The 14897-nt window shown below is 40.4% G+C and overlaps 3 protein-coding genes across 3 annotated transcripts; 1 reads left to right on the top strand and 2 right to left on the bottom strand.

The window, feature by feature from the left end:
* Positions 1 to 264: 264 nt before the first annotated feature.
* On the bottom strand, positions 265 to 1973 carry LOC110707624 (protein FAR1-RELATED SEQUENCE 5-like). The gene is made up of 2 exons (XM_021885650.1): positions 1117 to 1973; positions 265 to 679 (listed from the first exon to the last, which is right to left on the bottom strand). Exons 1-2 carry the CDS (start codon positions 1971 to 1973, stop codon positions 265 to 267), a joined length of 1272 nt encoding a protein of 423 aa, XP_021741342.1.
* An 8374-nt stretch (positions 1974 to 10347) lies between these two features.
* Positions 10348 to 12603, top strand: LOC110707622 (serine/threonine-protein phosphatase 7 long form homolog). The gene is made up of 6 exons (XM_021885649.1): positions 10348 to 10833; positions 10920 to 10984; positions 11138 to 11228; positions 11329 to 11763; positions 11844 to 12033; positions 12506 to 12603. Exons 1-6 carry the CDS (start codon positions 10348 to 10350, stop codon positions 12601 to 12603), a joined length of 1365 nt encoding a protein of 454 aa, XP_021741341.1.
* A 1190-nt stretch (positions 12604 to 13793) lies between these two features.
* LOC110707621 (zinc finger protein 5-like) lies at positions 13794 to 14219 on the bottom strand. The gene has a single exon (XM_021885648.1). It carries the CDS (start codon positions 14217 to 14219, stop codon positions 13794 to 13796), a length of 426 nt encoding a protein of 141 aa, XP_021741340.1.
* Positions 14220 to 14897: the final 678 nt, after the last annotated feature.

Raw genomic sequence — 14897 nt, 5'->3', positions numbered from 1 at the left:
CAAGTTTTCATCCAAAATCCTAATACAGTGTTTGCAAAGTATGCCACTTGTCTCAAACTTCCTACAGTCACACTGCACCTCCTTTGTCACTGGACAGAAAGTAACATTGTAGGATCTTTGCCTGTTTGTAATGACATCCTCACTCGCACCGGGAGGTAGTATCCATACACGATCGACCACCGAATACTGAATAAGCTTTTCAGACAAGACCTTCTCTCCTCGGACGTTGCAATACATCATTCTCGTACACTCCTTTTGGACTTCTTAAAACTTGTTGTCCGTGTATAACTTTTGGAATATTTTTTCGACTTTGAATCCACTAACCAACCTCTTAAGGTACTTCGAGCAACGCGCATCTGCACTCAGTTCATCTCGAACGCGTTGATCCAAGGCCATGCAATACTTTTGAGGAAACTCATGGAGTTTTATTTTGCAGTCCACATAGCCGTAAAAAAATCGATTGATGCTCTCCACCCTTTGTGTGGTCTTCATACCGGCCCAAAAAAACTCCTTCACGTACGCAGGCACCCACATATGACTCTCTTTGTGTAGGCTTTGTAGCCATTCATTGTCCTCCAACTTATACTCAGCAATAAACTCTGCCCATCGGGTTTGGAACTCCTCGGTGTCAAAGCTCTCATATACCAGCTCTTTGAGGGGGTTGACGAACTCTTGGTAACTAGAAAAAAATGATAACAGCAGAAAAGCAACAAGGTCTTGCTCATGATATGCCATATGCACCAACGATGGACCGTGTTTGGCATGACTTCAGCAAGGGGCCTCCGCATAGATGCCGCTTGGTCGGTCAATATGGCTTTAGGAGCTCGATTGTTCATGCAAGCTAACCACTGTCGAAATACCCACTCAAACGTATCGCAGTCTTCATGTGAAACAAGAGCACATCCCAACAACAACGATTTCCCATGGTGGTTCACACCAACAAAGTTCGCAAACGGGAGCTCGTACTCAATCGTTAGGTATGTTGCGTCGAAGCAAACCGCATCACCAAAGTCCTCATAAGCTACCCTACTTCTTGCATCCACCCACAACACATCCTTAAGCCTCCATTCTTCATCCAAACATTGAGCATGGAAAAAATTTTGGTTCCCGGTTTACATTTTGTCAAAGTACTCCATCATTGCCACCGAGTCCCCTCCAACCATCTTCAACCGCCTAGCCTTGTACACCTCCTGTTGTAAATCTTTTACTGTCAGAGCCATGTTACCCTTTCGTTTGGTCGCCATGAAACCGTGTATTTGAGAAATTGGTACACCTTGCTCGTACAAATCTGTCAGTGTCTTCTTCACTTTGGAGGTCATTTGCCTCATGCGGTACTCCTTAACAAGCTTAGAATTTTCCGGATCAATCGCGTGATTATGCTTTAATTCCACGCTCTTCAACTCCCACAAGCCATCTTCATTAACTTTAGCATAAACACGGGCCTGACATTCGCACTTTTTCGAAGTCCTCTTCATACCACTTAATTCATCCTTACATACCACCCCATCAACTAAACCACCTGAACCTCCATGACTCATTGTCTTTGCCCTCTTCTTCGCTTCCCTCCTAGCCCTCATGTCGGGTTTTCCCCAACACTCACACTTCCACGTGACTTTGATTTTTTTTGGGTCCCCCGTCTTAGAATTTACACCTTGAGCCCTTGTCACTCCAAACCCCATCTGCTTAGCATAGTCCTTATAGTAGGCTTCAACCTGTTGCCAAGACTGGAAAACCATCCCTTCCTTAGGCTCCTCAACAACTACAGCTATTTCGTTGCTACCAACCACAGTGTGAGTCGTATGAATTGTTTCCAGGGGGGATAAATACCTAACATCCATGTCAAGTGCACAGCTACCTGCATCATCTACGTCTTCTATATCATCCTCCATATGGACGTTACTCCGAAACTTAACTCCACTGCCACAATCACCAACACCAACCTCATTGCCCCGTATAACGCTTTTTGTTTCCATTTCCATAATATCAATCTTCTCCAACAAAAACAATTAACCCTTCAAATAAAGAACACCAACATAATTACTACGACAACAATTAATACAGAACGCCAACATAATTATAATATAAAATTCAACACAAATCAACCAAACAAGTTTTCACAGCACACATTCAACCCAACACAAAAATATAACCAACCGACACAAATCAACCAACCAATTGAACAACCAACACAACCAATTTTCACATAACCTCACAAATCAACACAGGGATTTTTAAAAAACATACGTAGACAACACGTTGTTTTCAAAAACTAAAAAATTACATTTTAAACAAAATCCTCCGGCCATTTCCATCAACCTCAACCCCATTTTAACAGAGGAAAAAGTCCTTAAAATCCAATTACATTCAAAATTATTCTGATTGCGGTTGAGGTTATGAGCTCAATTTCATGAATTGTGGGCGCATGACAACAACAGAACAAAACTCACGACTGCAACATGCGACGCTTTAATAGATCGGAAAAATACCTCGTAATTCGAAGATGTCCGTGTGGTTTTCAACCGGGTCTGTTTACTGGGTCTGGAAGCTATACAAAACGGCGATGAGTAAAGATCAGAAAACTACCTGCTAATTCTCTGAACAAGCTTCTGGGTATGGAAGCTGTGAATATTTTCCCGCCAAAACGTCAAGAAGGTAACGCCATCCACTAATTGACGGAAGGATGTCCCCCACTCAGCAATACTCCAGGTACAGTCAGCAACTTGACACATAGACGAATCCAACTCAACAACTCAGGAAGTGGAAAACTTCCACTTAATTTCCGAAATGCCACTTTGAGTAACAAACTTGTTACTCACAGTGAGTAACAGGGATTTAGCGTAAACATAATGTGTGGCATGAAAGTAAAGCTGAAATTGAGAGGACTGTAGAGTATTACTTTGGTGAAGTATTCAAATCCGAAGAGCCCACAAAGTTTGAAGCGGCATTGGTGGGACTAGCTACGGTGGTTACTAATGAAATGCATGGCAGTTTGGATACTATTTCAAGTGACGAGGAAATAAAAGAGACGCTATGCATCCAAATAAGGCTCCGAAACCGGACGGTATGCATGTTTTTGTTTTTTCAAAAATTCTGGCATATTGCTGGAAACTATATTATATGTTTTGTGAAAAATTGGTGGAATACTTTGATTAATTTGTCGAAAGCAAATAAAACATGTGTAGTACTAATTTCAAAATGTGAGGACCCAAAAAAGATTACAGAATTTAGGCTGATAAGCTGTTGCAATGTTCTATATAAAATAATATCCAAAATAATGGCCGACAAATTGAAATCATTTTTGGATAATATTATTTCCGTAAATCAGAGTGCTTTTGTACTGGGTCGTCTCACTACGGATAATGCTCTAATAGCTTTGGAAATTTTTCATTCCATTAAAAGGAAGGGGGAAGGTAGAGAAGGATCGGTTGCTATGAAGATTGATATGAGCAAAGCTTATAATCAGATGGAGTGGGTTTTTCTTGAGAGGGTAATGTGCGGATTAGGTTTTAGTTCAAACTGGGTTCGGAGAATTATGGATTGCTTGGCTAGTGTCTCTTTTTCTTTCAAAATAAATGGCTCGATTTCTGGCAATGTGTGCCCTTCTCGTGGCCTTCGACAAGGTGATCCTATGTCCCCATATTTGTTCTTGCTGTGTGCTGATACTTTTTCTTCTCTTCTATCAAAAGCAGCTACTGAGAACAAAATCCATGGTGCGAAGGTCTGTAATGGTGCTCCAAGAGTGTCACATTTGTTCTTTGCCAATGATATATTACTATTTACGAGGGCTAATCTATAGGAATGTTCGGTGATTGCTGACATTATCAGTAAATATGAGCATTTGGTCAAAAAGTTAATTTAGACAAGAAAGAAGTGGCTTTCAGTAAATGTGTGACTACTGACCGAAGACAAGAAATTGTTGATACTTTAGGGGTTCGACAGGTGGAGAAGCACGAAAGGTATTTAGGCTTGCCGACTATCATTGGGAAGTCTAAAAAGGTTATCTTTGCTATTCTGAAAGAGTGAATTTGGAAGAAGCTAAATGGGTGGAAAGAGAAGTTGCTATCAAAGCCCGGAAAGGAGATTCTCATCAAGGTAGTCGCTCAAGCTATTCCCACATATATGATGAGCATCTTCAAAATTTCGGATGGCCTAATTGACGAGATTCATGCTCTTTTGGGTCGATTTTGGTGGGGTTCAAGTCCAGATAATCGCAAGCTTCATTGGCATAGTTGGGAGAAGATGAGTGCTCCAAAGTCAAAGGGGGGTCTTGGTTTTAGGGATCTAAAATGCTTCAACCAAGCTCTATTGGCTAAGCAAGTGTGGAGATTATACAATGGGGGTGACACACTTCATCATAGAATTCTGAAGGCGAAGTATTTTAAGCACTCATCAGTGATAGATGCTCGTAGGGGTTTTGACCAGAGTTACTCTTGGAGGAGTTTGTGGGGTGCAAAATCTTTGCTGCTTGAGGGTTTTGCCTGGCGTGTGGGAAATGGCACTGAAATTAATGTCTGGACTGATCCCTGGTAGATAAAGGAAGGAAAGATCACCAAGCCATCTCCACTCCTAGCTAGTGATATGGATTTAAGGGTTGCTGATCTTATTGACTATGCTAGTGGAGATTGGGATGTAAGAAGAGTGGAGAGTGTCCTGAGCAATGAAGACGCGAACTGGTGTTAAATATGCCCCTGTCTCAAAGATGGCCTAGGGATGAACTGTTTTGGAGTTTATCGAAGGAAGGTGTATATTCGGTAAAATCTGGTTATTGGCTAGCAAAATTGGGTCATCAGGATCAGTTTGAAGAAGGTGCGAGTGGGGGGAATGAGAACCTTTGGCGGGGTATTTGGTCTCTAGGGTCCACCAAAACTGACACTTTCTACAGAGGGCATCTAAGGGTAGCTTGGCTGTCAAAGAAAGGCTTCAACATCGTCATACAGTGAGGGATGCAACCTGTCCAATATGTGGTGCTAGCTCTGAGACTATAATTCATGCACTTTTTGAGTGTAAGGCTGCGGTTTTCTATATGGCACCAACACCCTCTGGCGGAAATAATTGAAGATGCACCTTCTGTCTCATTTACAGAGAGATGGGTCTAGTTGGCAAGCAAATTGAGTTCAGGGGAGCTAAGGAAAGCAGCTACTCTGATGTGGGCAGCATGAGCGTGTAGAAATAAAGTGTTCTTTGAGAACACAAATCCGGATGCTGTTGCTTTGGCTGCTGTTTATGTAAGGATGGTGGAGGAGTACCTAACCTATGCAAAGAGAGTGTATAGTGGTGCCCCTAGCACTACTGCACAACCTGCCATTAATACTTGGAAGTGTCCTCCTGCTGGGTTTATAAAAGTGAACACAGACGCTCATTTTGTGAGTGGTTTTTCTGCTAGGCTGGGTGTGGTATTGAGCGACTCAAATGGAGTGGTGCAGCTGTGTGCAAAGAAGAATACTCGGGCTGCAAATGCTGAGTGTGCCGAAGCCCTTGCTGTGAGGTATGGTATTCATATAGCTCGCCGATTTGGTTACTCCCAGCTCTGGATTGAAAGTGATGCTGCAAATTTCATTGGCGCCATCAACCAAAATGTTGCAGGCTTCTCTCCAATATTCTTGGTGTATGATGATATTAAGTTCGATAGCAATTTATGTGATGATGTTATTTTCTCCCATGTAAAGCGGGCATGTAATGCCGTAGCTCATTCCATAGCTAGATGGGATACGGGTAGTAGCAATGAGTACATTTGTATTGGTTCGATTCCGCAAAGCATTTTGACTTTGACGGATATTGATTTGATATGATAATATAATGCCCGAGTTTCTTTTTTTAAAAAAAAAAATAAAAAATAAAAAAACCACAAAACCAAGAACTAATTGGTTATGTATCACACTATTGCAAGAACTAATTAGAATACGATTTTGACCTTTTGTTAGTTGTTATATTCTACTTTTTGCTTAGTTATTTTATTACCTTGTTTTGACTTTTAATAAGAAATTAGATTCGTAAATATGCATACAATAATACATTATACTAATCTAAGTTTTGATGATTGGTATTATAAAAAGTTTGGGTTTTAGACCCATCAATCAATAAGAATGGTTCCTGTATTAAACTATTAATTGTGTATTTGTGTCCATATAATCACGAAAATAGGATAAAGGCATATTCCAATGGTGGCTCAACTCGATAGTTGGTACTAATAACTTTTTAGGTAAAATCCTTAGTTACAAACCTTTGATCGATTAGGGTCATTTAACCTTGAAAATAAGCTTGAGTCCATGAACTAACAGAGATCATTAGTTTTCCTTGGCTTCTCTCTATCTCAAATACAATCCTTACTTTATGCATCTTGCATTCCTTTTTCGTGGTCACCCTACCTTTAATCGTTTTCTCCATTTACTTGTTTTGCAGTCTTCAAAATACATAATTTACCATCATTATCTTCATAGTACAATTTTATATCAATAAACATTATAAAAGTTGATATATTGAATAATTAAACATGATTTTTTTCTTTTTTCTTGTATTTCAATGGCAATCTATGGTTAGTTGGTAAACATTTGCTCCAAAAGGGATTAAACAATGACGGAAGAAGATAGGGACTTTTTACCAAATTAAGCCAACTTGGCAAACTAATTTGCAAAGTAGACTCATGGCAAAAGTATTTCCCAAACTAAGCTTTTGGGGTAAAACGTTGTCTCGGACAGTGTTTTAATTATACCAGAGTTTTTTTGAAAAAAAAATCCAAGACATAAAACGCTGTCTCAGGCTACGTTTATACCATTTAATGAAACGCTGCCTGAGGCTGCGTTTATTGTTCAAAAGAAAACGCTGCCTCAGGTAGCGTTTATTATTTCACAATAAACGCTGCCTGATGAAGCGTTTCTTGCGAGGAATATACTCAGTCTTCTGCATTCTTACTCTCATTCTCACAAACATATTCGTTCTCACTCTTACTCTCGTTCTCACTCTAACTCTCCTTCGCAACTCCTGCCACCGCCGCTGCCGGTACTGCCTCCGCCGTTGCCACCGCCTCTGCCGCCGCGGAAAAGAGAAGGAGTTGCTGCCGCCATTGCCCCACTATCACACTTACTCTCTCTCGCTCACTCAATTCGGGTAAACCCTAAATTCATAGTATAATGTACATTGTATTAATTTGTTGGTTATTAGTAATGAAAATGTGGTAAATTGTTGATAATTATTGATGGTAATGTGGTAGATTGTTGATGAAAATGTAGATGAAACTGTTGATGAAATTGTTGATGGTAATGTGGTTTATTTTTGTGAAAATAATGATGAAATTGTTGATGGTAATGCGGTACTTGTATGTGAAATTTTATGATGAAATTGGTTATAGTAATCATTTTGCATTGCAACCTAAACTAAGAGTTAATGAAATTGTTGATAGTGAGAATGGCCTTGTTTCATTGCTATGTATGTTATGTATGGTTCAATTAGGCTTTTTTTACGTTGTTTTAGAGTTCGATTATCCTTAAATCTGATTTGGTTGTTATGTAGAATATGGCTACACAAAATGTAGTGTTGTTATGCTGGTGGGGAGGTGAAATTTTGTTCGATGGACCAAGTGTCGAGTACATTGGAAGAAATATGGAACCTATAACACTTGAACCTAACATGACAGTCATTGATTTGATGAATGAAGTTCATAGCAGTATTGGTTCAAACCCAATGAATGTTGAACTGAACATTAAAATGAGGTTTGAGACTGGTCATGGGGTTCAAGTGTTACCTGTCTCTACAAACAAACCTTTGAAACCTTTGAGGAGCATTGTTGCAATGAAGGGTGTTCCCAATGAGATATATTTAGAAACGGTGCCTGTATGTACCCAACAAAGTACTCTGGCAGAACAACATGCTATATATGTCTCTGATTTCAACACCGCGTCCTTCCAAGTGCCCTCAAACCACATTCCATCGAATGAATATGGGATGGGAACTTTTAGTTGAATGTTGCATGACGATCAATTTCACATGCCATTTAGTTCTCATATAGCATCACCTGTACATGCAGGGGGATGTGTGACAATGTTCGGCCAATCCGGTCCTTCAACATCAAACACCGTGGCTCTTTCACCGATGCAAGATGAGGTGCAACCGTCACCGTCTCGAGAAGAGCCAACTCATTTTGATAATATTGTGAACAACGAATTGTCGGTCTACGATGTGTATGCGGATACAAATGATGAGGATGACAACAGGGAGGAGGATGATGGACTTGAGCTCATGGATGTTGAACCTGGCCAGATGGAAATTGATGAGCCCATGGTTAGAACTTCAGTACCTTGGTTTAGTCAGATAAACGAGAATTATGAAGTTGATGAGTATTGGTCCGATTCGGGTAACCATACATCATTTGTTCCAGGGGGAGAATTTGAGAAGGGCATGTACTTTGAAATTAAGAAAGTGCTTCAAGAAATGGTGAAGATGTATTCTATACAGTGAAATCTACACCACAGTCACCTCAAATGAGAGTGTCCTTCATCTGCGTTGCAAGAAGAAATGTGGTTGGTCTTTACGGGGTACGAGGATAAGTGAGCACTCGCGTGGCTTCACCCTAGTCACATACAAAGGGCCGCACCGGGAGAACTATGTTACCGAAGTACTATCTACTGATCACCCACACTTGGATTCGATTAAAATATCTGAGTATGTGAAGTCCTTTGTGCAGAAAGATCCGACCCTAAAAGTTGAATTCATACAGGAACTCATCTCCAAGCAATTCCATTTTGAAGTTCTGTATCAAAGAGCATGGTATGCCAAGGACAAAGCCATCACTCAAATTTTTGGGGATTGGGAGAGTTCTTACAGCAGACTTCCTCATTTCATGCAAGCACTGCAACAGTCAAACCCGGGAACCGCAGTCGTATGGAAACACAAAGCTCTAGTGGAGGGTAGGTATACCAGCAACATGGAAGTGTTTGAACTAGTGTTTTTGGCATTTAGTCCTTGTATTGATGGTTTTAAACATTGTAGGCCTGTTATTGATCGGTCAGGCATGTACCAAGTCGTTGGAGTATATTGCCCAAGTGTCGTTTTATATGTGGTCGTTGTTTTATGACGATGGTCGTAGACATGGGATATGTACAATAAACTTCTCTGAGATATTTAACAATGTTTTGAAGGGAGCTCGGTTCATGCCAGTTATGTCCCTCGTCGAGTTAACTTTCCACAGAGTCAACAAGTACTTCACCTTAAGAAGGGAATCTGCTGAGTCAAGGGCTGAACAGGGACTAGCATACCCCCCTAAGGTCACTGCTATTCTGGAGAAGAACACAACAAAAGCAAGATACCACAGGGTGGATGCTTATAACCACTGATTGCACATTTACCAAGTTACAACAGAAAGGGGAGATTGAGTTGGTAGAAAGGGAGGCCATAGACACACTGTTAACTTTCAGTCGAGAACCTGTACATGCAACAAACCCCTCATATTCCACCTCCCATGCTCTCATGTTCTAGCGGTCTGTGCGACGTACTCACTATCAGAGAGGTCGTGGGTGGACCCTTTCCTGCAATTGGATGCCTATACGAACACGTACGCACCATAGTTCTGGCCTATCCCCTGTGAGATGATGTGGACACAGTGCACCGGTCATAAACTCATCCCGGACGGCAACATGGTAAGAGGAAAAGGTCGACCAAAGTCAAAGCGCATATGCAATGAGATGGACGAGACCAACCGCCCTCGGACTAAATGCAGCCGCTGCCACCAGCAAGGTCACAACCGCACAACGTGTCCTTCTCGACTGACCAGGACCTAAGCTTGTATTTGTTATTTGTTGTAGTGGTGGAATAGTAGATTCATTTAGGATATGATTGTGTAGATTTTTCAACATATGTAACGCTACGATCATATGTATCTTATATTTTGGTTTTGATTACAAATTTTCCATCGTTACCTTTTACTTGTCCAAATGATGTCAATTTCATAATCTAGTAATTGTGTTGTATAATTGGGGTGTTCATATTGATTTTAATGAAAAGATATCATGGACGGACACGATAGGACACCCGGACCTCTTAACCGTTCTGTCCTTACACTGCAGGCAGCCATCGGAGCGCTGACATATGGGAGCAGACGGTAATATTTCATTTGGCATTATGTACTGATTTGTGTTGTTTTGATGTATTATCCAATATTATTTACGGTCTTTCAATGATTTAACAGGTGGACGTAGCGGGGATGCTGGTTTGCAGGCACTTCATGACCAGGGTTTTGGACAACTGGGTTCTCCATCCACGCATTCTTCAGTATGTCGACTGGGCTGGCTTCGGTGGCATACATCGTATGGCTTACAGAGAAATCGATCGGGGGCTTATCACTGCACTAGTTGAGAGATGGAGACAGGAGACGCACTCCTTCCATCTACCTGTTGGGGAGGCGACTGTCACGCTGCGAGACGTCGCGATACTCACGCGCCTTCCCATCCATGGGACTTCAGTGACAGGGGTGTTTTGGTCGACCCCGCAGGTTTGGTAGCTCGGGTTCTAGGTGTTCAGCCAGATCCCAGTGAGATCAGGGGCACCGCGTTGAGGATAAGCTGGCTACGCGACACTTTTCGTGACCTACCTGGACACGCTGACGACGCCATAGTGCAGAGATACACTAGAGCTTACTTGTTTCTGCTCATCTCGGGCATGTTGTTTGGAAACAATAGCGGAAGCCATTTACAGCTTATTTACCTGCAACTGTTAGACCACGACTGGGATCAGATCCGTGGATATAGTTGGGGTAGTGCTTGTTTGGCGATCTTGTATCGCCAGCTGTGTAGAGCATCCCACCGTGGAGCAGCTGAGATCGGAGGTCCTTTGATTGTGCTACAGGTAAACCTCATGATTATCCACAACCTAGTTTCGCAATGACTTAAGTAATTTATACTTAACCTAGTTTTTAATTTTTTAAATTCCAGTTATGGGCTTGGAAGCACATCCATGTGGGGAGACCAGGTAGGCCTGCTGTACATCGTGCTGGGCAGTAGGACCAGGATGAGCAGTACGCACTGTACGATGCTCCACCGCTCCCTGCACCTGATGAGGCGTACGGTTGTAGGTTCGTAACATTGCACTTTTTTTGCCCCATATTGTTCTAAATTGTTGGTTGAAACATTTAAACAATTTGTTGCCATAGGTGGGTGGTCCCCAGACTGACACATGCGCATGGAGCGAGGGGTCTTCCGTACTATCGTGACGCGCTCGATCGACTCAACGAGGAGCAGGTGGTATCTTAAAATAAATTTTTAACCATTTTTTTACTCTATACACTGTTTATTATCATTGCACTAACCTATTTATGATATTATTTTTGATGCCTTATTGCAGATGACATGGGATCCGTATCTTGCTCATTTGGTAGAGGCAATGCCTCTACATTTTCTCGATTATCACGCAGAGTGGCGTGTAAGGACCCCCATGATCTGTTTCGAGGTCGTGGAGAGTCACCTACCGGACCGAGTGATGCGACAGTTTAGGCTACACCAGCCTATCCCCCTGGAGTATGACACTAGTATCCGCCTCCACGATATTGACCGTCGGGGAAAGGCGGAGACAAACTGGTCGCAGGAGCATTGGCGTTTCATTGAGCTTTGGGACCAGCGGTTGGAGTCTGTCGTTGCCGGTCATCCGTTTGAGGGTGTTATGGATCCTCGTGATCCTTACATGGTATGGTACATGCAGATTACACGACGTTTCATCAACCCTAGCTACACGCCACCATCCACACATTACCATCCAGCTTATGACGTTATTTGCGGCCTTGTGAGTTTATTTAATTTTCTTGTTTCCAAAAATATTTGAATTTCTGTATCATATTAATAAGTGATGGATGATTAATGCAGGCGGGGGATGTGAGTGCGATGGTTGATGCACTATCAGACGCCTTAGCAGGCATACCCACCAGAGCCCAGGTGGAGCGGGTGCGAGATATGGGCATGGATACCTTACAGAGATTTGTCCATGGCCATCTCATCCAGCCGCGGGACGATCATGGACGCCGGTCGTTCCATTCACAGTTCGAGTTAGGACAGAGTAGGAGGTGTTACTACGGCCTCTACACAAGCAGAGGATTACATCATCCATGATACTGCTCCCGGCCATACCCAGGATGACCCATCGTCTGGCCAGCTGACTCCACCGCCCCGAGACCCATTCAGCATTACATGAGGTGTCTTCATAGACTGAGGGAGGACACACAAGATGGAGATCAGTTACCTCCAATAAATGAGTCGGGATAGTATTAGTTGATTTATTTGTGGTACTCTTATTTTCTACAATGTTGTATATAACACTTACATTATTAATACAAGAAATGTTTTATAAATGAATCTCTGTACAGTTTGATTTTTAATTTCCTTATTTGTCCGAATCGGACTTATGTCAGTAAAACTAGGTCTTTTTTGGCCGATATATATCAAACAACATATATTTGGGCTCCATAATAAGAAACAGGGTTGAATTGATGGTCTGCTGTAGTTAATGTGCTGTTTCACGATGGTTGTAGTGCTGTTGGGGTTGTTTCGAGTGTTGATGGTTGTTGGTGGTGGTAGAAAGGTTTGGGCTGGTGGTGGGAATGCTCGTGTATTATTCGGGGTGTTTTGAAGTGCATAAGGGTGGTCGACAATGGTTGCCGGTGGTAATCGGCGGTAGGGGTGGTGGTTGAGGGTGTTGGTTGAGGCTGGTGGGTGAGGGTGGTGTGTAGGGGGCTGAATTTGAACAGGAAGAGGAGCTGGCTGCTGTCCAGCAGAAAGACGCTGCCTCAGGCATAAAACGTTGCCTCATACAACGTTTTATTCATTACATAAAATGCGGCCTGAGGCAGCGTTTTATGGTATACATACATTTGTTACAATTTTTTTACAAAATACATACAAAAAAGTCAACTACCATTAAATGCTGTCTGAGACAGCGTTTTATGTCTTGGATTTTTAAAAAAAAAAAAAAAACTCTGGGTATAAAACGCTGTCCGAGACAGCGTTTTACCCCAGAAGCTTAGTTTGGGAAATACTTTTGCCACAAGTCTACTTTGCAAATTAGTTTGCCAAGTTGGCTTAATTTGGTAAAAAAATCCAATCAAGCTTAAAAATAAAAAGCCGATTTCAGCTTATTATAACTGATTTTTATAAAATATTACTTTTTAAATAAGCTTAAGAGAACAATAGTCGATCAACTACTTAATATTGCACTTCAAAAGATATTTAGGAAAATATGTCAATTGCAGCCATCTAAAGTTCGTAATTTGTAAATTGTAGCCATTTGAAAAAAAAAATTAATAAAATAAAATAAAATAAAATAAAATAAAAATAAAAGTATATTGCAAATTGCACCCCAAAAGTTCTTATAAATTGTAAATTGCAACCCAATTCAACTTTTTCATCGGTATGCGTGTCAAAAAATATCCGAATTGAGCTCGAAATTAGCAAACAAATAACGTAAGTACCTCGTTTTGCATAACAAAAATTTATTGATTTGTATGCAACTATTTTTTGCTGTAAAGACGAGGCACTTACGTTAATTTTTTGCCAATTCCGAGCTCAATTTGGACCCTTAAGAGCTAAAATGGTCGTTAAAACTTTACCCGAACATTTTTCGACACGCAAACTGATGAAAAATTGAATTAGGCTGCAATTTACAATTTATAACAACTTGTGGGCTGCAATTTGCAATTTTTTTTTAAATGGCTGCAATTTGCAAAATACAAAGTTTAAATGGCTGTAATTGGCAAATTTTCTAGATATTTATATAAAAATTTACTACATACCAAATTATTATACAATTGTAAAATGTATGCATTAATATGGGACATAAATTTGCAAGGGGCTTAAATCAAGCCCATCACAACCATGTTTATGGTAAGGCTTAGTAGAGTTGAACAAAAGTTGGGGCTCATTCATGGAATCATACACCAAAGAGTTCGTAAATGGATGATCTAGAGACCGAAGATAGAACTCAATACTTGCTTTTTTCTCCTCAAATTGTGATCTTCTCTTCATCAACCTCTCTTTTTTGTGAGCATTTTGGTGACCTCCCAATGCTTGAGAATTCGTGAACTCTTTGTCACAAAATGGACACTTACGCTTCACTTGCATTTGCTCGTCGCTACGATCATTACCACTTGGATTAGTGGCATCATCTCCATGGAAATCGAAATCGAAACCAAATAACCTAAGCTTCTTATGTGTACTAGCTCCTATAGGAAAATGATCTATTTTTTCCATGCTCTTTTAAGTTTATCAATATGTTGAACTAAATGAAATTGAATTTGATAGGAATAAGTGAAATTTGCATTGTAGGATTGGTGATTTCACCTTGTATTTATAGTGTAAGATTAAGGTCAAAAATTATATTATTTTATATTAGTGCTTCAAGATATTAAAGTTGAAATGAATGTGTAATTGTGCATTAACATGTAAGAGATCTCTTGATTGGTTATAATTAGCAAAGAAGTTAATAAAGTGGGTTGATGTGAGAGTGTGAAATGTATTAATTTAGTAAGTATGATGGAATAATTAAGGCATACAAAACACATATGCTGCATTTGTGTGAGAAAAGAAAGAATTTAATTTGGTACTATAAAAAGTGTATAAACATGAGTGTACGTTTTATTATATATATGAGGTGCGAATGTTCTTATGCTTTATATATACTTTAAATCATGTCAACGGCTAGAAGATGAATATTGAATGCACTTATTAGTTTCATTATATTGCGTGAACTACATAAAATAAGATTTAAATTTGAATGCTTCGATGAATTTTTTATTTTTTTTCATTTTTAATTTATAGGAAGGGGGACAGGTCTTTGGCTTAAAAAAGAAGATTGATTTTATTTTTTTATTTTTTTTTATTTTTTTTTTGACAAAAAAAGAAAAGAAGTTTTATTCGCAGATCGGGTTT

This window comes from Chenopodium quinoa, unplaced genomic scaffold (genome assembly GCF_001683475.1).
Source record: "Chenopodium quinoa cultivar QQ74 unplaced genomic scaffold, ASM168347v1, whole genome shotgun sequence".
Lineage (NCBI taxonomy): Eukaryota > Viridiplantae > Streptophyta > Magnoliopsida > Caryophyllales > Amaranthaceae > Chenopodium > Chenopodium quinoa.
The sequence above is the reverse complement of the archived record's forward strand: the minus strand, read 5'-3'. Positions and strand labels throughout refer to the sequence as shown.